This window comes from Cervus canadensis, chromosome 26 (genome assembly GCF_019320065.1).
Source record: "Cervus canadensis isolate Bull #8, Minnesota chromosome 26, ASM1932006v1, whole genome shotgun sequence".
Lineage (NCBI taxonomy): Eukaryota > Metazoa > Chordata > Mammalia > Artiodactyla > Cervidae > Cervus > Cervus canadensis.
Window position 1 is genome coordinate 31,326,939 of NC_057411.1, and position 22,778 is coordinate 31,349,716.

The 22,778-nt window shown below is 37.4% G+C and overlaps 1 protein-coding gene and 1 non-coding gene across 2 annotated transcripts in view; both read right to left on the reverse strand.

Moving 5' to 3' along the window:
- Positions 1 to 22,778, reverse strand: part of ANTXR2 (ANTXR cell adhesion molecule 2) — a 166,476-nt gene that overhangs the window by 113,316 nt on the left and 30,382 nt on the right. Inside the window, exons 8-10 of the mRNA XM_043448471.1 lie at positions 10,131 to 10,191; positions 7,928 to 8,026; positions 5,577 to 5,646 (exon numbers count right to left, since the gene is read on the reverse strand). Of these exons, the coding sequence (XP_043304406.1) occupies positions 5,577 to 5,646; positions 7,928 to 8,026; positions 10,131 to 10,191 (230 nt within the window). The remainder of the gene's footprint in view (positions 1 to 5,576; positions 5,647 to 7,927; positions 8,027 to 10,130; positions 10,192 to 22,778) is intronic.
- Positions 14,274 to 14,346, reverse strand: TRNAG-CCC. Its single transcript has one exon. It is a non-coding gene; the product is annotated as a tRNA-Gly (tRNA).

Sequence of the window (22,778 nt, forward strand, 5' to 3'; positions counted from 1 at the left end):
CTAGATTATGTCTTTTTCAGTATTTTAACTGCATCCTATTTAACATTTTAATACTTGACCACATTCTGTTAGCCACCCCTGGATGTATTTGAATTAATTATCGTTTCTCTTAAAAGGTAATTTCCAGAACTGAAAATCATATTTAGGACCAAGATTCAATGCAGATTAGGTGAATTTATCACATTTACAGGGCTTCCCTGTGGCTCTGCCTGCCAATGCACGAGACATGGGCCGATCCCTGGGTTGGGAAGATCCCTTGGAGAAAGAAATGGGAACTCACTCCAGTATTCTTGCCTTAGAAATCCCCTGGGCAGAGGAGACTGGCTGGTTACAGTTCACGGGGTCACAAAAGAGTCAGACATGACTTAGTGACTAAAAAACAATAATAGTATATGTATAAAAATGTACGTTTGGCCACCGTGTGGCCTAGTGCTCCTGGAATGAGTAGCTGAGTTCCCATACAGACATTCACCCCAGCGCAAGAGGCTATCAAGGCTGTAGCATGGTGTCTCTGGCAGTCCAATGTCCTGGCAACTGGAGGGAAACCCACTGATGGACACATTCACATCTAGAATGTCTGCTATGGGGCCTGAGTGCTGTGGATGCTTCTGGGCACGCTCCATCCTCTGGTCCCCTACTATAAGGAGTTCATCTCAGGCCATGGTTTTGCTCAGAACCAGCTTGTTATTTGGAAGCACTCAACCATGGGCTTCCTTGGTGGCTCAGCCGGTAAAGATTCCTCCTGCAATGCAGGAGATATGGGTTTGATCCCTGGGTCAGGAAGATCCCCTGGAGAAGGGAATGGCAACCCCCTTCAGAATTCTTGCCTGGAGAATCCCATGGACAGAGCAGCCTGGAGGACTACAGTCCATGGGGTCACAAAGAGTTGAACACGACTGAAGTGACTCAGCACACATACTGAGAACAACCATGGCCAAGGTGCCTAGGCTCACAGGTCACACAGTTCAGGTCCCCGGTCCAACCATGAGCTCAGGAGGGGCCCAGGAGCTATGGCACTGCTCTGATGGGACGCTGAGCAAGGGAGGAAGCAGGAATCCAGTGCAGCCAGACAGCCTCATCTGCCATGTCACCTGTCGAGGACCGATTCATCACCTCAGTTTTGGAGTGCTTTCTAAAGAATTTTTCTGATAAAAAAATTGTGTCAAATCTCCCTCTCAAAAAACAAAAAACTGACAAGATGAAATTCACCTAATCATACAAATATACTAAAACTGTTCATGTGAGAAGCTAGGCTAAAGGCAGAATTTGTCAAACCAGGGAAGGGAAATGCAACTAATTTTATTCCAGGCAAAATTAATTATACTGAAAAAATAACAGCACTGAGGAAAAGAAGATTCTATCACTGAGTCAGGCTCTAACCCCATCTGCCACACATGCATCTCCATGATCCTTCAGTATCAGCTGCTTCAAATTTTCCAGATACACTGATGTCCCACCTCCTCTTACTCAAAACACTGTCAACTGTCTTTCCACACAGCCTTTTAAGAGAACTAATACTATCAGTTTCATCTGATTGAGATATTTATTTCATATTTGCCAGAAGATTCTGGCCAATGTTTTTGAAAGCACATTTAACTATACCATATGCCTCCTTAAATCATCTCTATCAAACAAGCTGTAGGATAAGGCTCTGGTTCATTCTGTTCTGTTTTTCTTTCTTCACAATGTGTTTATGTATATTTACCCAATTTGCTCTGTTCTTCTTGCCAAATTACAGGTTTGAGATCTCAACTAGTGCAGAGCAGCTGTGCTATTGTTGATGTCTCACCAAACAAGGGTCAGCAAATAAGCCCATTTCGCGAAAATGGTGACACCTGCACATTCCACTCGAAAGGCAACTGCCCTCGAAAGGGTGGGATCCGCAGGGCTTCACAGAGTCTCTCCTACTTAAGACATTTTGGTACAAATAAACCACTGACAGAAACTACCTTCCAATCTATACATCTTTCTAGGTAAGACAACATGTTTAACCATAGGACATTTTTAAAAATTAAATTGTGTCCAATGGAAAAAAAAATAGAAAAGAACTACCTCCTGTACATTCTTTCTGTTTAATGACTGAGAATCTGTGCATTTTGGTGTAAAATTCTACACCAGATAAAGAAATGTAATACATAGATATCCCCTCAAAGAAAGGACTCCAAAGACCCATTCCAGCAATACTAAGCAATGATATACCAGGATAAGATCTGCCCAGACAGCTTTAACTTTTGGTTACGCCATGACATGCTGTACATGCGTGCTAAGCCACATCAGTTGCGAACCCATGGACTGTAAGCCCTCCAGGCTACAGTGCCTGGGATTCTCTATGACATCAATTTCCAAATGCAAACTTCTGTCCTAGCTACCCTGCTGCATTCTTAATTCCCATCTTCAAGAAAACATCTTCATGTGAAGCCTCTTTCAAACCAAAATTCATGAGCCCTGGATTTTTAAAGGGATCATCCTCAAAGAAAATGTAATTCGGGAGGCAACATAAAGATAAGAAAGGGACCGAGCAAGCACTCTAATGAGATGAGGCACATGTCCGTGGCTCCAGCTCTGAGACTGTGCATCTGGCTTTGAGGCTGTCTGTCTAGGGTTACTTCACCAGCATGTTGTTAATTATTTAAGTGAGAGAACAGGGGGAACCATCACCACATCTGTCACCCTCACACAGGAAAAACCTCCATTCATTGTTGGGCCAGATGTGTTTATTTGAAACACAGACTAACTAGCGACTTAATGGGTTTGAATCCTTAGCCAAAAGCTAATTAGACAGACATAGTAAGCATCAGTCACCTTACAAGGCTAAACTGTTTCAGTGGTGTTGATTTTAATCCAATCTCATAAGAGGGCTCATCACCTACAAAAGTATCTGAAGGAAATGCAAGGCAAAGGAAAGGTCCAAATGACTTGCAAAGTACTTAGTGGAACACATGATGATGTCGCCAAATGTCCAACACAGTAACAAACAAAATCTTCTCCAATTTTGCCTCAGTGGTATCATGTACTTGATTAAAAAAAAGAGGAAAATTATTTTAGACAGATCTCCTTTCAAAACATTCTCAGCTAGCTTGTAAGTGAAATATTAACATCCAAAGCCAAACAAATGATGATTTCTTGTGCTTTTTAAAAATATATTTTAAAAAATACCATATAAGATGTAATAAATATCAGGCATGAGAAGCAATCACTTGTCTGGCTTTTGATGTTAATATTTCACCTACAAGCAAGCTGAGAAGAGGATCTGTCTACAAATCACTAAAAAAATTCAGGCAGTATGTATAGCCTCTTCAAAAGGGGACTGTGCCCCAAGGCAAGTTATACAGAAAACAAATTCAGTGTTGGACAGAACAGGCATATTGCATTGTATAAGTCCTTTGGAAAAGAAAGTAAGCTGTCTTCCCTTTCTAGTCATTACTATGAAAAATCCAAGTTAGTTTTCTGCTCTCTTAAATGGTATGACCCCCAAAACAGAATTCTGATCATCCTTCTCCTACCTGAAATACCCAGTAACCAAATGCACTAATTCAGTCCATATATAAATAATGAATCAAAATGTTTGAGACATGCAACAAATATTTCATGAATCTATTATGTGTCCAGCATCGAGTCCAGCAAGAAACGAAACAAATTCATTCTAGCAGGAAGGAGACACAATAACAAACAAACAAATGCTTTGGAGAAAAAGTAAACCAAGAAAAGGAAATAGAGAGTGGTAGACTCAAAGGAGGGAGTAGACTCTGTGATTAAATCGGGTAACTGGGAAGGGCTTACCGAGAAGATGATATATAAACAAAACGTGAAGTTGAACAGTGAGACAAAAGGGGAGGAGCCTCTTAAGCAGAAAGAATAGCAAGTGTAAAAGATGCTGGAGTGGGAGTAAGCTCACGTGGTTAATGAAGAGCAAAGAGGCCAGTGTGCCCTTAACAGAAGGGGCAAAAGAGGATAAAGTCAGAGATGCAGCACGGGCCAGATCCTGGAGAACCTTGTAGAACACTGACTGCAGTGATCAGACTTTCAGTGTAATGCAGAACTCATTATCAGGGATAAGTGAAGGGGTGATATAAATTGATCTGTTTTAACAAAACCACTTTTGCCAAAGACAGAAGCAGAAAGAGTATCTGAGAGGCTAATAACCTAAGCAAGAACTGACAGTGGCTTGGTTTAGGATGTATCAGTAGAGGTGGTGGGGAAGGACTGGATTCCGAATATATTTTGAAATCAGAGCTGAGATTTGCTGACGGCCTACATGAAAGAGATCAATAATGACTCAAAGTTTTGTTTTGTTTTGTTTTGTTTTTTTACCTGAACAACAAAAAGGATGGAGCTGCCAATGACTAAGAAAGAGAAGACAGCTCTGAAAGCAGATTGGGGGAACAATCAGGGGAATCAATATGGAGTCATAGATTCAATAAAATAAGACCAAACCTTAAGTCAATAGATTTACCACTACTGATACAAGACAGTATTGTTCAGAAAGACTTTGAGCCCCACTGTGCCCTTAGGGTAAAGATGGCTCAATGTAAAATGGACTGACCTTAAATCCCAAAGCAGTCTAATTTGGTATAAGCACGTTATCAATGAAGCTAAATTATTATTCAACAAAGAAAACAAATACTTTTTGATAGAAAGAAAAAGATTCTGATAGTCTTGCTTTTATAAGTTATACAGCCTTCTATAATCAATTTAAAATAGAAAGCTGATACCACTCCAGTTTACTCAGTTGACCAGAACCAATGTCCAATAGATATCTTATGTATTTAAGCATCCACATAATTCAAGTGCTCAAGTCAACTTCAAACTGGTAAAATAATTTTCTTAGGTTCCACAAAGGAAAATATAATCCTCCCTCTCTGAACTGTATCCTATTCATTATCCTAAATATATTGCATCCACCACTGTTGAACAAGAGAACATGTGAACTATTCACAGTCATTTTCTGCACAATAAAGAGAGCAGAGGGAAAAGTCACAGATGGAAATATTAAGTTACTGATAAAACTATCTGTGTATTTTAGGTGACTAAAATCATAGCCCTTCCTATAAACTAAATAGCTTTTTGTTTATCCAGGTATCATGGTTTATTGTCACACCAAAGAACATAAGAATATAGACCTTAACAGGACTGGGACACATATTTCCGAGTCTAAGTTGTGCCTTACTGAGCCACATTCCTTTTGCTCTTCAATCTTAATATTCCAATACTATAGTAATTAGTCAAAATCCCACTTTTGAAATTTGTGTGTGTGTGTAAATTCAATACACTAAAATTCAAAACACTGGCCATGGCTTTACTATTTGAAGACTCTAACAACAGTTCTCCAATCTACCCAGATAAATATGTATAGAGTCTTTTCATCAATATTTAAGAAACAAGATAAAACAGACTTTACCAATTTCAAATCTACTAAGAAATGTATAAAGTACTGACCAGAGTGATTTGCCTGGGCTTTACTATCCCATGTTCAATCTGTGTATCAACAATAGATAAAGCAACTACTGCCTACTGTGTCACAATTTCCTTATAATTTGTAGCTAAAAAGTTTTAAAATGTTTTAATGAAGCACTTACTCTCCAACTTCATGCAGGGTAGGCGCGGGACAAAGCATAGAATTCCGTTCCACACTTACTGGCTTTACATCTAGAAAATAAGATGCCACTGAATTAATAAAGGGCTTCATGTATCTCATGCAGTTTTATTAATGATATGAAGAGATACAGCAATCAGTGTTCAAGTGTGGGGCATTAGATACATCAGCATGAAAAAACAAAAAGATACTCATCTAAAGAAAGAAGAGAAGAAACACAGAATGAAAAATAGAGATGCCTCATTGACATACAGTACTGCTGCTGCTAAGTCGCTTCAGTTGTGTCCGATTCTGTGTGACCCCACAGACGGCAGCCCACCAGGCTCCCCCATCCCTGGGATTCTCCAGGCAAGAACACTGGAGTGGGTTGCCATTTCCTTTTCCAATGCATGAAAGTGAAAAGTGAAAGTGAAGCCGCTCAGTTGTGACTGACTCTTCGCGACCCCATGGACTGCAGCCCACCAGGCTCCCCCGTCCACGGGATTTTCCAGGCAAGAGTACTGGAGTGGGTTGCCATTGCCTTCTCTGATATACAGTACTGGTAAATCATAAATTATGATTTTTTATATAACATTCACATATAGTTTGTAGATACTATAAAATTATCACCATTTCTCCCTCAACTTTGTCAATATACTATTCAAGAAAAAATGATATATATTTTAAAAAGCAGAATTTTAAAATGATAAAGAAGATAAATATCCAAAGGATAATAAATTTCTTTATTTAATAGAGCTTAATAAAATAATTGGGTCTATTACATATAAACAGGCTTCCTAGGTGGCTCAGTAGTAAAGAATACTGCCAATGCAGGAGATGAGGGATGAGGGTTTGACCCCTGGATCCTCTGGAAGATCTTCTGGATAAGGCAATGGGAACCCACTTTGGTACTCTGCCTGGAAAATTCCATAGACAGAGGAGCCTGGTGGCTATAGTCAAAATAGTCAGACACGACTTAGCAACTAAACAACAACAAATAACATATAAATACATTTTATAGAATACTTAAGTTGCCTTGAAATTTTAATAGATATGAGAAAAATGATCTAGACTATAAATATTCAGAAAAGCTACATAATCAGTTGGATAATCTTAGAACGCAAATGATGAAAATACAATCTGACTCAATTTATTTGAGACTTATTTTAATAAATTTAATCCTATATAGCTAAACATAAAGTATGTTTCTATTATAATAAACTCCAACCTATAATCAAAAGAAGTTAGGTAACGTTAATGCTTAGATACAGATGACTACTAAATAAAAATATGGAAATAATTTTTCCTCTTCAGTTGTAGAACCTACTAACAAGAGAGTTTGTTACAAATATTATTGCCTTTCCTTACCAAAATGATGATTTTAATAGAAAAGACAGGAATTAATGATGCCATTTACCATGCTGAGACCCTTAATACTTTAATTCAACAAACATATTGAGCAGTTACTTTGCATGCAGACAAAACTGTGCTAAGCAGAGAGTTTATAACAATCAGATAAACAACAAAATTGTACATGATCCTTTCAAAAAATATTTCTACCAGAGTTCACAGAGTTGCAGCATCTGCCTTACAGTATAAAATTTTAGAAGACAATATAATCACCAACAAGGAGAAAAGTCTTAAAAGAGACCCAAAATGCCCAGAATATTAAGATCTATTTATCGAAAGAGGAGAAGTTTTTCTCAGAATAAAGATTAAAATGTTACACTCATCTGCTTTTTTGAAAGTCAAGCTAGGGAAAGTGAAATTTAATTCCTTAAATATGATAATTATAAACAAATACTGTACCAGGGAGACACTGGAGACATATCTTTAAGGCAAGAAGTCTGTCCTCAGGAAACTGGCTGACAACTTATTTGCAAATTAGACAAAGACAGCAAGTGACAATAAAATGAGGTAATTAGTAGAGTAGTCCAAGATCGGTAGACTTTCAAGCAAGAGTGACAGGAAACAAAGGTGGAGAAAGAGACAATTAAATCAGCGGGTGGGTATAGTCCATACAGAGTGCAGTCAAGAAAACTGGGTTCAACTCTCAGCTCTGCCCATTATTAGTTGTGTAATCACAGACAAGTTATACAACTCTTTCAGCCACAAGGCCATAATTTCTATAATGAGGATACTTCAGATACGGTCCAGCATTTAACAAGTTATGAACAACTGTTGCCATTATTAAATAACTATTAAGTAACTACTATTACTACTTGCATTATTATTGCACTTCCTTTCTTTACTGATTAAAAAAATATAGCACTGTTGGTTTCAGCTGAGAAAAATACTTCATGCTGAAATACTGCACAGATATTAAAGCAATTTTTTGAAATTATGGAGACATACTCATTGTATATGTTTCATTTACAGTGTAAGTACAGAGAACACTGCCATTCCGACTCCCCAGGTTGAATCCTCTTCCATTCAAAACAACTTGAAATTCCTCTAGAAGTAAAAGGAAGAATAAAAAATGTAAATGCTACTTTACAAAAACCACAACAAAAAGCATCACTTGAGTCAAAAGCATCAAGGCACAAGGAATTTTTTAATACTATTCAGCCAACTAATAACAAAAGACATGGTCTTACTAGTTTTCTTAGATCTTCCAAGGAAATACAGTGGAGGTATTTCACTGCCAGGTAGAGATGCATTATTTTAATTTATGAACAAAGTGTTTTCCAATAGTAACCAAAAAGAATTGAAGTGTAATTGACTAATAGAATTGAAGCACAACAGTCATCCCAGACAGATACTGTACAAACTTGCCCAAATTCTATCCTGAGGAAAATATCTGTAGGAAAGAAAAACCCTTTGTCTTCCTCTTGTCTTAGGCACTGAGGTATGAGAATGTGAAGAAGTTAATGCCTCATTTCACCTGGTTCTTAGAACAATCGTGTGTTGTATTTTCTTTAACCTATGACACCCCATACAGAGCTCTTCTTTAATAGCTTCTTCACATATCTAATCCTACTTTTAACTTCTGTTGCATACAGACTTGTAACTCACCAAAAGTCAGGCACTTTGGACTAATAATAATCTGTGGCCAATTAGTAAAAGAACTTGATTAGACTCATACTCTGTAAGAGGAGCAGTCACTAAATGTTAGAGAGTGAAATAACATGCTAGAAGAAAAGTTTAAATGTTTATATCTTTGCTGCTTAGCTGCAAGAAGATAGGTCAACTCTTTTAATAGTAATTAACTGTCAATCCTCTTCAGAGACCCCCCTACCCAAGATAATCTAACACATATCTAACAATTAACTGTGGAAGAAAATGCTGCCAGGCCACTCTCCATTCAGTGCGTTACTGAATGTAAAGAATGTTCTTATAAGTCACAATAAAGTGCAAGTGAAATGTAAAATGTGACTCAGAAAAAGAACATGAGCTTTTGGAGTCAGACAGACAAGAATCTAACAGGACATTTACTAATAGCAACCACTAAATATATTTCTGTCTCAGTTCCCCCATCTGTGAATCCAGGATTATAAAACTGCTGAATAGTGTTGTTGTAAGGATTAGGCCAAATTACAAATGCAAAGAACACCATCCCACTCTAGAATGTTCAAATGCACTATTCCTCTTAAACATCTCAATAACCATTAATGAAGGGTGGGTCTAAAAGATGCCTGCAATGCAGGCGTCCCTGGTTTGATTCATACGTCAAGAAGATCCCCTGGAGAAGGGATAGGCTACCCATTCCAGTATTCTTAGGCTTTCCTGGTGGCTCAGCTGGTAAAGAATCAGCCTGAAATGCAAGAGACCTGGGTTCAAACCCTGGGTTGGGAAGATACCCTAGAGGAGGGCATGGCTATCCACTCAAGTATTCTTGCCTGGAGAATTCCCATGGACAGAGGAGCTTGGTAGGCTACAGTCCATGGGCTCACAAAGAGTCGGACATGACTGAGCAAGTAAGAACACAGAACACTAAAAGATGTGGAACTTCATCCCATGTCCAGCAGGTGGGAGGCCACCAGGCCCAATATTTAACTTTCGAAAGAAAAGTTGGGTTAAAATGAACTCCAGGTTAAAACCTCAAGAAAGTATATAGGCCACAGAGAATCCCACTCTCTTTGGGTTGGATGGCTTGAAAGTGCTAAAACCTGAGTCTGTTTTTTAGCACCAGCTGATCAAGCCACCTGCTTCTTTCCTGCCATCCACCCTGAGCTGGCAGGGACGTACTTTGGCCAGGTCATCAAAACATGGAGCTCAAAGTCTACAGATACATGCCTGTTTGTATAATCAGATAAAAGAGAAAATTTCCTATTTTATTTTACTTGTCATAAGAAAGGTCTCAAACATGAACTAAATATACAGAAGATTTTAAAAGCCTGTCACACAATATGTTCATTATTTAAAATAACACTCCAATCTTAAAAATTTGAATTTAAAATAGAAATATTTCAAGGAATTATTTAAAAATTCTTGCAGAAAAAGATGCCAAAAAATTAATTTTGCTATTCTCTTTCCAACATGAGTTTCAAACCATATATTTTAACTGGGAAAAAAAGTACAATTTCTTACAAGGTATTTTTAAATTCTAAGTACTTACGCCCCACACAGACACTTGAGGGCCGCAATTCCAGGATTTCAGTGCATGACTGAGCTAGTATCTAAAAAGGAAATAAAAAAGAAGACCAAGATATGTAACTAAATCATAATATGTAAAATGAATCATAAGATTACTAATAATCTGCGGTCCTCCATTTACAATAAATGGCAGAGAAAATTTGTTAGCCACATATACAGCTACCAAGCTCTTATGAAGTTTCTGTGTCACCTTGTAGTGTATATTTCAAGACTGTATTCTGTAGGAATGCTTATTTGATTAGAATAAATACAGACAAGCACAGATAAAAGGAGTTGTTGCTTCAAAGTCTGGGAGCCTTGGGTATGAAAAGATAACTAAAATTTCTCAATAGCCATAAAATCAATGCTGACTTTCCCATCAAGCAAAAACAAGATAGCAAAATCAGACCTCCTATTTAATTATGCTAATTTAACATTTTCTATTAAAAGATTCAACATAATATCAATAAATAAACACTTCTTTATTTGACTCTGGCATTTCTATTCAATTTCTCTGCCTCAATTCCCATGGATGCTAATCCTCCTTACACGCATCAAACATTACACTTGCAGAACACAGGCCCCTTGTATGAGCCAAATATTATTCTCAAAAGCACAGACTCTCTACTCCAGCATTCCCAGAGCACAGGAACAGAACAGCTCTTCTTAGCGTGTTCTGCAAGACAGAAACCACCATAGAAGGCACCAGGCTCCAAGTGAAAAACAACAATGATGAAATAAGCTGCTCCTCATGGACTCAACAATCCTGTCTTTATTTTTAGAACTGCTCTGCACTACATTAGCAAAGGCAGACAAGTTCCAGATGATCTTTGAAAGGCATGTCTTTCTTGCTGGAAGTTGAGGACAGACGATGTACAATAGTTTCTAGCGTCTCCTACTCATAACTAAGACAGGAAGGAAGGACTGTGGCAGGATATAGAAATGCTTTCCGTGCTTTCTTTAATAACAGTAGAAATATAAATTGTCAGAATCTAAAAGTCAGCTGGTCAAATCATGGAATTTTTGTTGCTGAATATGCCTCTCTGAAAGAGGGCACATTTGTACTTTTTAGGGTCATTTCCCAGTGAATCCACTTTTCACATAGTGATTGAGGAGTAAAATACTGTAACTGAGAAATTCTGAGTGAGAGCCATTTAAACTCAGAAATGACCAAAGAGAGTCCAGCGTCACCTGAAGACTGTCAGGGCCTCAGCAACTCTTGGTCTGCTATTCTATCTCCAATAATCAACACTCATTCCTTTGAAGAGCAAGCACTTTTGTTCATTTAAGAATTGAGGATCACTGTCAAAAGTTAATGTGCCCTCTTAGAAAGAAAGAATCTCAAATCACTAACATCTTTAAACTGTTTGACATAATTCAGATAACAAGACTCTGAAGGGAACAGAATACAAAAGTTTTGCCAAAAGAGTAAGAAGCTAAAAAGTTTCCAGTTAACAAAATAGGTGCATTATTGCTCCAGGTTTGACCAGTCTGAGATAACAGTGAGAACTGAGCCACGAAAATGGAAGGTCAAAGGAAAGCATAAACCCCCTAAATCTATTTTAGCTGGCAACAATTCTTGAAAGAATTTATTTGAAAATAAATCCTATTAAGAAGAGTGACTGATCTTAGAGCTGACAATCTTTTTACTACTCTAGTTATTTTAGGCACACCTTTATCAGCATTACAGAAAAATGTTTTGAGTGTTGAATCACCCCCTCTACTAGAACACAAATTCTTAGAGCATAGAAATGGGATATCATACTGAGCAAGTCTTCCAGGAGTACCACATTGTTTTGTATTCACAGTACAACCAAAAAAAAACTGCTTAGAGAATAAAGACCAAACATACTAATTAATAAGAATATTAAAAATGTCTAGTACACAAATCAATAATCATAAAAGGACTAAGATAAAGCAGAATAAAGTGAATTTATGTTTTTACATAAATGAGATGCCAATGGTGGAAAATAATGTCTCTGCCTACATGTCTTCCTGAGGGAGATCTGTTCCTCTGTTACTGTTTTTCTCAGTTTCTTTCCCTCCTGTATGTGTGAACCACAGGGTTGTTAAAGGTTTTTAACCGACAGTTGAGCCCACAGGGCACAGATTGGGTTGGAGGTAAAAGTGTGACCTTCCAGTGGGGAGAAGTCTGGGCAGAGCAGTTGATGGTATACCCAAGACTGTCTGCAAGACCTGTGTTTATAAACCAGTAAAAAATCTATAATAAAAAAAAAAGGCCAAAAGATACAGAATTCTAAATTCTGTTACTTTGTGTAAAAGGTCTATGTTTCAGTTCATTGTCCCAAACTGTGAAATGCCTAAAGATGGTTTTATATATTTAATCTCTATAATAATAGTCATAGTCCTTTCTTATTATCAAAACTTTCTGTCCTATTTAAAATGTATTTGTTTTGAACGCCTCCTTTAGAAGGTATGATAGGACTTTTCAAGGCAGGGGACAGGGCTTTGAACCCTAGTCCGGGAAGAGTCCACATGCCGCGGAGCAACTAAGCCGGTACGCTACAGCTACTGAGTCTGTGCTCCAGAGTCTGCAGGCGGCAACCACTCAGCCCGAGCTCTGCGACTACTGAAGCCCATGCGCCTAGAGATCATGCTCCCCAACAAGAGACGCCACTACGATGAGAAGCCCACACACTGCAACAGAGTGCCTCTGTTCACTGCAACTAGCGAAAGCACTCGTGCGGAAACAAAGACCCAGCACAATCATAAGTAAAGTTACTGTAAAAATGTATGGTAAAAAGCCAGAAACACATGATCACAAGAAAGTGAAAATCCAAGTAATCCCCCTCTTCTGAGTTGTTTGGAATAAAACTGCAGGGGGAACAAGAGCATTCAGCCTTACAAATTATAATTATTTATTTTCTATAATTTTTTCTATAATTATTTAGAAACCAGTTGTTTCTAACTGGTTGCATACAATTTTGATACGCTATTTGCACAATTTAGACCATCAGAATACTCTCAATAGTTCGGTGAACTCTGTAAACATGGGTATCACGGAATTTCTCTATTTCGCAAGGGAGCGGGGTAGGATAAGGTTATTTACACCCCCCTCTGGGTTAGTTTTGGTTAACCAAAAGACCGGATGTAGCCTTAGGGGTCAGCTCTGACCGTACTGCCAGCTGGCCTCTTACAGATGTTTGGCAGGGGATGAAAGTAGATTCCATTGTGCTGTCCCTTGCCTGAAGTTCAACTTGAATGAAGTACCAGAATGGTGTTTCACCCTGGGTATTCCAGGCATGTTCCAAATTAATTTCAATTGACTCTGCATCTAGCATCAATGTACTTAGGCTGCAGGATTTCACTAGAGGCCAGATTTGCATACAGAGCAACAAGGGGGCAGACATGTACACTGGAGCTAGAACTGGCAAGACTTATGGCTATGTAAGCACCACCGCTAACTCAGAGACACAACTCTTCCAAGAATCCCAGTGGCTACAAAGCAATTTCTTATCTTGCTTATCTATAGTGTCAGGGTCAGATCTTTAAAATTATTGAATAATAACTACATAAATTAACAGTATTAATCTAGGAAATATTTACAGCAGAAATAACCAGAAAGCATCAGACTTGATTTCTTCTTTCTTAGCTATTTCAAGATACATATGAAACCACATTTTGATTGAGATCTGTAAGTTTCTGAATATGTTTACATAATGAACACAGGCTATAATAACAAATATCGAATATGTAGGAAGTAGTGTAAATCATATTATAGCCCCCAAAAATGCATACAATGAATAGACCTTTGGCCTTTTTCTTCTGGCACTGAAGATAAAATGAGATTAATTTAATGGAGAATTGTTGTTGGGCTGCATCCAAGGTAAAATTTAGCAAGGAATTAGTTAAGATGAGGTGACAAAGTCAAAATATTACTTAGCACCTACAGTGTCTTGGAAGTTTATACTGAATTTGGGAGCAACATCTGTCTTATGATGAAGACCAAACACCCAGTTTAAATAAATAAGCAAAAGCCCACTTCCTACAACTAATGTACATCAAGACATATTTTTTAAATCTATATTTTTCCCAATTTCTTTTTTATTTTATTTATTTATTTATTTGGCTGCTCTGGGTCTCAGTTGTAGCATGCGGGATCTAGCTCCCTGACCAGGGATCGAACCTGGGCCCCCTGGACTGGGAGTTCAGAGTCTTAGCCACTGGACCACCAGGGAAGTCCCTCCAATTTCTAAATGGTGATGGTAAGGATACTATATTTGGAAAACAGAATAGAGCCCAGTGCACATAAAACTAGGTAAACACTTTTTTTAATGAATGATAATACCTCAGATTTAAAACCAATCTAATATAAAAAGTATATAGCACAAAGTTATAAACAGCAGCTGCTCAGTTAATATTTATTGAATTAACTGAGTAAATGCAAAATTTTCTAGTAAAAAAACAAGCATCTTGACTATAAGATAAATAAACAGGGTGTGTAACAATGGACAGTTAAACATATTTAAAATTAAAGAGCTTTTCAAATCACATCTTTGGTCACACACAAGGAAAGGAAAACGTATTTGTATAGTTCAAATTGTGGTAACCAATGGCACTAATAAGGCACTGAGCCAAATACAAAAAAGAAACAAATTTAAGATATGCACCTTCTTTTAAAAAGAGGGTTAATTTTAGATAGGATATGTGGAAGAGAAAAATGACATTAAATCCCATTGAATGGTTTCCTCTGTGACATCCTTTTTAAAGGTCAGTTCTAAATAAAAAGATTTTTCCCCCAAACTGGATTATTTCTTCAAACTCTTAAATTCTATATGCTACCCAAACATCTCCAACATTTTCAATGTTATTCAAAATTCAAAATATTCATTCTATCAATAACTTTCTAATACTGACTTTGAGTAAATAACATCACATACAACAGAACATTATAGATAATTTACGAGTACCCTCAGTGTATCCTTAACAAATAGAAACTGTTAATTTGCATGACATACAGCATGCCAGAAAGTATCAGTAAGGATAATAAAAAGGTCTGAAATATATAATCTATTTTTTTCTGACTCACTGAGAGTCTTTAAGCACAACAGGCGTTCATCCCAAATATGAAGGATTCCAAGTTTAAATCTCATAAGGAAAAATAACTGAAGAACATTAGTTCCCAAAAAAAGTTCCCCCAAAAATAAAGCTTTAGTAATTAACTACACATGTACACAAAATAAGCAACTAAAACGAATGGAAAGATGTTTCTCACAATCTTTTTTTGTTTGCTTTTTACCTTTTAATATTTAGATGCAATTTTTTTTTTTCTCTCTAGCTTTAAAACATCCTACCAAATATATTTTTCTTTAAGAGGTAATGATTCAATGAAAACAATTATAACTTGTAGTCACATGTTTGGTTGTGTTTGTTTTTTTTTAATGCTTGGAGCTTCAAAACGCCAGTTGCTCAATACAGCATGACCCATTTCTAAATATGGATTCTTTCTCCCTTTGAGTAATATAAGCACAAGTGATAAATTCTAAACAAACTTCTACTCTAATAAATCTAGGGAAGAATGTAAGTTACAATCATTGCCTTCTACTCTTGTCTGCTCCAAACATAACAGATGAGCAGTTCTGAGTATAATGTTAGTAAAATTATGCCCATATCACAAATTGTGAAACAAAATACTGAAATGACATTTTAAAGTTCTTCCTCCTGTTATAATCGCAATTTTCATAACAAATCATATTAGCAGGTCTTCCTTTCTCACTATAACATAAAAATATGCCCCAAACTGGATTGTGATACAAAACAAAAATTTATATGCCTCTCCTTTTTTTTCTTTTGTTCACAGCACAAACTCAGAATAATCATTTAGTGCTTTCTTAATGGATGAACAATAGACTTTACATTAAAAGTGCATTAAAATTACGGGATTTACACTGATGGTACATTTAATCATAAATCTTACCATTTTATCCCCCTTTTCAATGTCCTACTTAACCGAATTTACTTTCACAAACAAGTGAGCCTCTAAAAGTTTATCTTCTTTTGTAGCCCAAAAGATTAACGTTAAAAAATAAACATTTGACACTTAACTTTGGCGATGCAACCTAATACCACCACTGGCGTTTTCTCACAAAATATCACAAAGTTGTAATTATTTATCAAAAGTGGATTTGATTTCTTTATACTACAATCCCCACCAAATAATGAAAAAGGAAAGAATAATATTAAGCAAAAGTATCATGCAAATACAAATAGACCATTGAACAAAAGATGTCAAGATTATAAAATTTCAGTAAATTAAATGAATATTTTAAAGTGAACTTTCTATTTGTAATTTTTAGTTAATTGGAATTAGGAAGAAATGAAGTACCTTATTAGAATATGTTTAAAATATTTTGAATATATTTTAATATAGTAGACTCTCGTAGCTATTGATTTTTCTTCCCTATCCTTAACATTTTTTCATCTTTACATGTCTATAAACAGTGTTGCCTTCCTCCTGGGAAAATTGTTTACTCCACGTGGTTCTGGTGAGGCTATCAATCATGGTACCTTCTCTTTCTCCACCTTGTTCCCAACCTTCCACCATATCAGTGAGCATGTTACTCAGGCTGGTCCAAATATGTCTGTTGACTATGTATTTGTTATAAGAATGAGCACTTGACCCAGCTGAGTCAACCAGAGTCCTTAACTGGGATAGAATATACTAATGCTGAGACAATGGGCTTGCTACTTGACGCCCATGTAAGCTGAAACCTTTGGCAATTAACTTGCCTCTGATGATCAACAGAGCAAGCATGGAATGAGGCAAACAGCTGCTGCTGCTGCCTCACTTCAGTCGTGTCCGACTCTGTGTGACCCCATAGACCGCAGCCCACCAGGCTCCCCCGTCCCTGGGATTCTCCAGGCAAGAGCACTGGAGTGGGTTGCCATTGCCTTCTCCAATGCATGAAAGGGAAAAGTGAAAGCGAAGTCACTCAGTCTTGTCCGACCCTGAGCGACCCCACAGACTGCAGCCCACCAGGCTCCTTCGTCCATGGGATTTTCCAGGCAAGAGTAATGGAGTGGGGTGTCATTGCCTTCTCCAGAGGCAAACAGAATCATAGGCAAAACTTAGAAAGGGAGAAGACCTTAAGAGTGGGTTGGTACCCTGGATCCAACTGCACCTGGGGTAATTTCCTCCTCTGGACTACCAGTGAGTTAGATAAGCCAATAACTTTCTTTTCCTTTCCCTTAAGCTAGTATACACTTGGTTTTTGTCAGTTGTAACCAAAAGTCTTAATACAGTGGAATGTAAACAAAAGGATGAAATAAAGTAATGTAGAATCAAAAGTCAATTCAAAATAAAGTATTTTCTGGTTAAAAAAAAAGATGAGTTGATTTTTCTGATGCTTAAATACACCATAACTATATTATAAAAATATTTTCAAGGAGCATAGATTTTATTTATTCATTCACTGATAAATGGGAATTGAGCAGTGTCTACTTACCTAACACTGTATTAGAGTTGGGTAAAAAAAAAAAAAGGAGGCAGAGGGAAATACAGTCCAAACCTTTCTATCGTTAATGTGAAGGATGTTATGAAAAGAGACACCTCATCTACATTTAATACTAATGATTCTTGGATAAACCGAAGCCCAGGAGAATCTGACATACAGTGGGCCTACATTACAGCCTGTCCCTTTTTAAAGGGAGTCCTAGAAACTGACTTCCAATTTTGAGTAAGTTGCACCAGTTCAGGTTGTTTTCCTATGAAGATATCCTCATAGTTAGCTCAGACTTTAGGTTTTTCATCCAGCCATGATTTTATAAGTAGAGATCCCCACAACTAAGCAGTCAACATCTGTAGCAGAACCTGCCAAAAGTATTTAAGCTAAAGTCTTTTCCAGTAATTTATTAGGTATCCTCTTCTATGAAAATGATTTTCCTGTAGAGAAAATGACTTTGCAATGTTTTCTCATTCCATTCAAACATAGTTTAGACATCTTTCTTAGATACTTTTTAAAAATAATAACAACAACAGATATGGCTGAGAAAAACAACTTAGCTCCAAAGGTCAAATGAAGCTTACACTCCCAGCACTATGAATGAAGTTACCTTTTGAAATGTATATTGCACTTTTTTCCCTTTATAAACAGTCTATTACAGTTTCATTTAAATTTTCTACATGTCTGAGTGACCATGCTCTTCCTGTTTAGGCTCTCTTATTTTCCCATTACGTACTTAGGGACTTTTAGCATTTGCTGCCATCACCTAGGACGTAGTGTTCTTAATTCTTCTGGATCAGGTGTTATTTATAAAGCCAGCTCCACAACTAATTCATCTCTTTTGCTTAATACTTTCTGAGGTACTGTATCAAAAAAATTTGTGGAACCAACTGCAAACTAACATCTCAGGGCCTTGTTTTTAGAGGGTTAAAAAAAAAGGGAGGGAGGTTTTGCCCAGATTATTTTGCTTTTTATTCCTCCCCTATTACTCACTAATCACGGTTTTGTTCTATGTTCAGTGTTCTCTTCCCCAGCACTGCATAACGAAACACTGCATTGGAAAGCATGTGGTACCCACAGGCTAGTCTGACCCATCCTGGCTTGAATAGAATTTCATCTTCAAATAAAAGTCCTATAATTGCCTTTCCAAGAAACCAAAAATAAGTATGTAACACTCTAAGATTTTAAAGTTAATCTAAAGTGGAAAACAGAATAAAAGCCTTGTGTCTGCGGACAGTGGGAGAGGAGAAAGATCAAGAGGATGGAGAATGACTCAAGTCTACAGTTTCCTGGCCTGAACATTTCTCTGGATTTCCACTTTCCTCAGTGACATTCCCCACTGGGATTTCCTCCCAGGCCCAATTTCACTCTGTCCTCTAACACTCTGACCCTTCTGTGAAAACAATTTTCACTTTCAATGCTTCTAGATACTCAGCCACATTATCAGGAGTGGAAGTTGTATTTGACTCCCCCCTCTGTCCTTTTCATCCTATATCCACTGAGCTCCTAGGTTCTATTAATTTTTTAAAGCTTCCCACATTTACCATTTTATTTCCAGTTTCACTGCCATCACAATTTTAACAGCAGCAACTAATTGCCAGGTAACATTCACTGGAGTCTTCAGAGCCTGGCTCAGAAAGAGCCAACAGTTTTACACCTAGTGGTCCAGCCCCACCTTGTTCCTGACGTAGTTCTGACCAGGACAGTGAATCTATTAGCACTTCCGTTGACATCCTTGACCTAGTTTGATTGGGAAAGACCTAGAATCCCAGTGCCTAAAATAAGCCCTAAAGACCTATGATACACTGGGGTGTGGTTTCCCCCTAACAAAGTAAGGTTTCTACTCTGAATCACTAATTAGTACCGAGTTCCCCGACAAGGATGGAGAATCTTGAAGTTCTACATAGCTTTTGCCACGGGAATTCTGAATCTACTTTTTCAGCTGTTCCCTGGAGTCATGTCTGATTCTTTGCAACCCCATGGACTGTTTAGCCTGCTAGGCTCCTCTGTCCATGGGATTTCCCAGGCAAGAACAGTGGCTATGCTGAGCTGCTTCAGTCATGTCTGACCCTTTGCGACCCTATGGACTTATAGCCCACCAGGCTCCTCAGTCCAGGGGATTCTCCAGGCATGAATACTGGAGTGAGTTGCCATGCCCTCCTCCAGCAGATCTTCCCAACCCAGGGATCAAACCCGAGTCTCCTGTCTCTCCTGCACTGACAGGTGAGTTCCTTACCACTGGGAAGCACCACCTGGGAAGCCTGGAATGGGGTGCCATCTCCTACGCCAGGGAATCTTCCCAACCCAGGGATCAAACCCATGTTTCTTGCAATTCCTGCACTGGCAGGCAGGTTCTTTGCCCATAGCGCCACCCGGGAAACCCGAGACCTGAATCCTGAGAACTTAGAACTAAGGCACAGTTAGATCTTGACTTTGGGTAGCTACACAATCTAGAAGTCCTTGATGTTTTGATCCCTTGCTAGATTTGATCCTTGCACATCTAATATCACCCCTCTTTAGATCTAAAGTCATTGATCACTTAGAATACTGACAATCTGCCCTAGAGAAGGATCAATAACCCCATCCTACATGGTCCTAGCTTCTTGCCATTCCTAGCTTCCTATCACGTTTTAAAATCAAGCGCTTCTGAGTTAGATATTCTTAATCATTATCTCGTGTAATTCACAAAACGACCCAATGACATAGATATCATTATCCTCATTTGACTAATGAGAATTTTAAAACTGAGAAAGATTACATTATAGCACACACAAGGTCACATGGGTAGACACCGGCCGAACTAGAACTCGTTCTCAGGTCTTCCTATTTCTAGTCTCATTTTGTCTTCACTATATTGGGTTTCCTGACACCACGTCTCACAAGCACTACTGCAAGAGACTTATAATACAGCTGTTCATCTTCCGAATCATCCCATATATTAGCACAGGAATATCCTACCTGAATTTCTACTGCTTTCTTATAAATTTCAGGCTCTAAATGAATTTTCCATGGTTCCTCAATTATTCACACAAAAAGTGCCAATTCACCATCCAAGCATTGGACAGTCTCCATAATCTGGGCCCAGCCTACCTATCAATGTTTATCCCTCACATCACTTCACAATCCAGGCCAAACTCTCCCGTGCTTCAGCCACTCAGCCTAAGCTATTTCTGAGGTTCTGTGTTCTTTATTTCTAATTAATCTATTCTAATTGTCAGAGTGCAGTTCAGATCCCACCATAATAAGCCTCCCATGACTTTATATAACCCAACTTATTCCACCCTCCTGTCAACTTTAATCATATTGGCATTTCACCACAAACTGCATTACAGAATTACTTTTATCACACAGGATGACTCACTGAAATTTTCCTTTTCCAAATTCTCATACTTTGTAATTCTTGGAGGGCGCCACCATAATCCAAAACCTGAATTGTCACTCTCCAGCCCCTTTAGAACAGAGAATTTGTCTTATTTAAGTCTGTGTCCTCTCTTCCAAGCTTAACACAATGCCCTAATATAAAGAGATCACTAAGTAAATAAATAAAAGAATACATTAGGTTTTAGGAGAAGAAGGGTGAAAAAGAGAAAAAGTTTTTCACTAGTACCACCTTGAGATAATGAATTCTAAACCTTCATATATGCTAATTAAGAGTGGAGGTTAAACCAATGGTATTAAAAATGCTATGCAAAAAAAAAAAAATGTTATACATCATTTCCCTGGATAGAAATCTAAAAATTTTGATGATACATTTCCCTCCAAATTAAAATAGAACATTAAAATGATTTTCTGAATCAAATAAATTTTAGAAAATTTGTTATTTGTTAATATGTTCATAACAAAGGCCTTTTAAGTTCCTTGTTTTTGAGGTTATAAAAGTTATAACTACTACTGTGTTTCTTCTTTTTAGAAAAACTATAATGAAACCATTAGAACTTTTTCCAGAGTGATTAAATTGTTGGAGTCGCTCCAATAATACATGAAACTTCCTGTTGTTCTACATCCTCACCAACATTTGTGTTGTCAGTCTTTTAAATTTTATCCATTTTGGTGGGAATGTAGTGGTATCTTCTTATGATTTTTAACTACATTTCCTTGATGACTAATGATGTTAAAAAAAAAATTCTTTTTATGTGCACATTACACAACTAAACATATGCCTACCCTATAGGCAGGCCAGAAACTTCACTCCTAGGTATTTACCTGAGAAAAATAAAAGCAGAAGCAAGAAGAATTCTACATGAATGTTATCAGCAGCTTTATTCACAATACCCCCAAATAGGTGTCTATCAATAGGAGAACTGTGCTATAGTCATACAATGGAATAAAAAGTAACAAACTGCAAGTACAAATAACGGGCAGATGAATCTCAGAAATACTCTGCTAAGTGAAAGGAGCCTTATATAGAAGAATATACACTATATGATTTCATTTATATGAAGTTCTACAACAGGTTTAATTAAACTCTGCTGCAAAAAAATCAGAACAGCAGCTGCCTCTGGGGTGGAGAGGGAGAGGGCAAAGATGGACTAAGAGAAACCATGAAGGAACTTTCTAGGGTGAAAGAAATGTTCTATATCTTGATTGGGTGTTTGAACATAAGTACATGCCTTTGTCAGAACTCACTGAATGCATAATAAAGATCTGTGTAGTTCATTTCATGCAACTGTTTTGTTACACTGTATATAAATTTCACATTAAAAATTATAGACAAATAAAAAAAACTATAATGAAGAAAGACTCCAAAATTAAACTCCTATCCTTGCTGATTAAGAAGTTGATTATAAACAAACTATGTGTTAACAAAAGGTGATATCTTACACAATGAGGGGACCAGACCAATTAGGTCACTGAATTTTGGTGGGCAGGGGAAGGAGGACAAAATACACAAGAAATTCATGTTATCAATTTTTCTCACTTAAAGATGAACGTCATGGAAATTAATATACTGACAATTAATAAGGCCAGATGGACTTAAATAAATTCTACAGGAAAAATAAATTATCAATCCATTTCACAAATATTCTGCCTTCAGTGTACCAAACATTTAAAAAATTTAAATTTTATGATTTCTTCCATTTGCTTAGTGTTAGTGACTCAGTCATGTCTGACTCCTTGCCACCCCATGGACTGTAGCCCACCAGGCTCCTCTGACCATGGGATTCTTC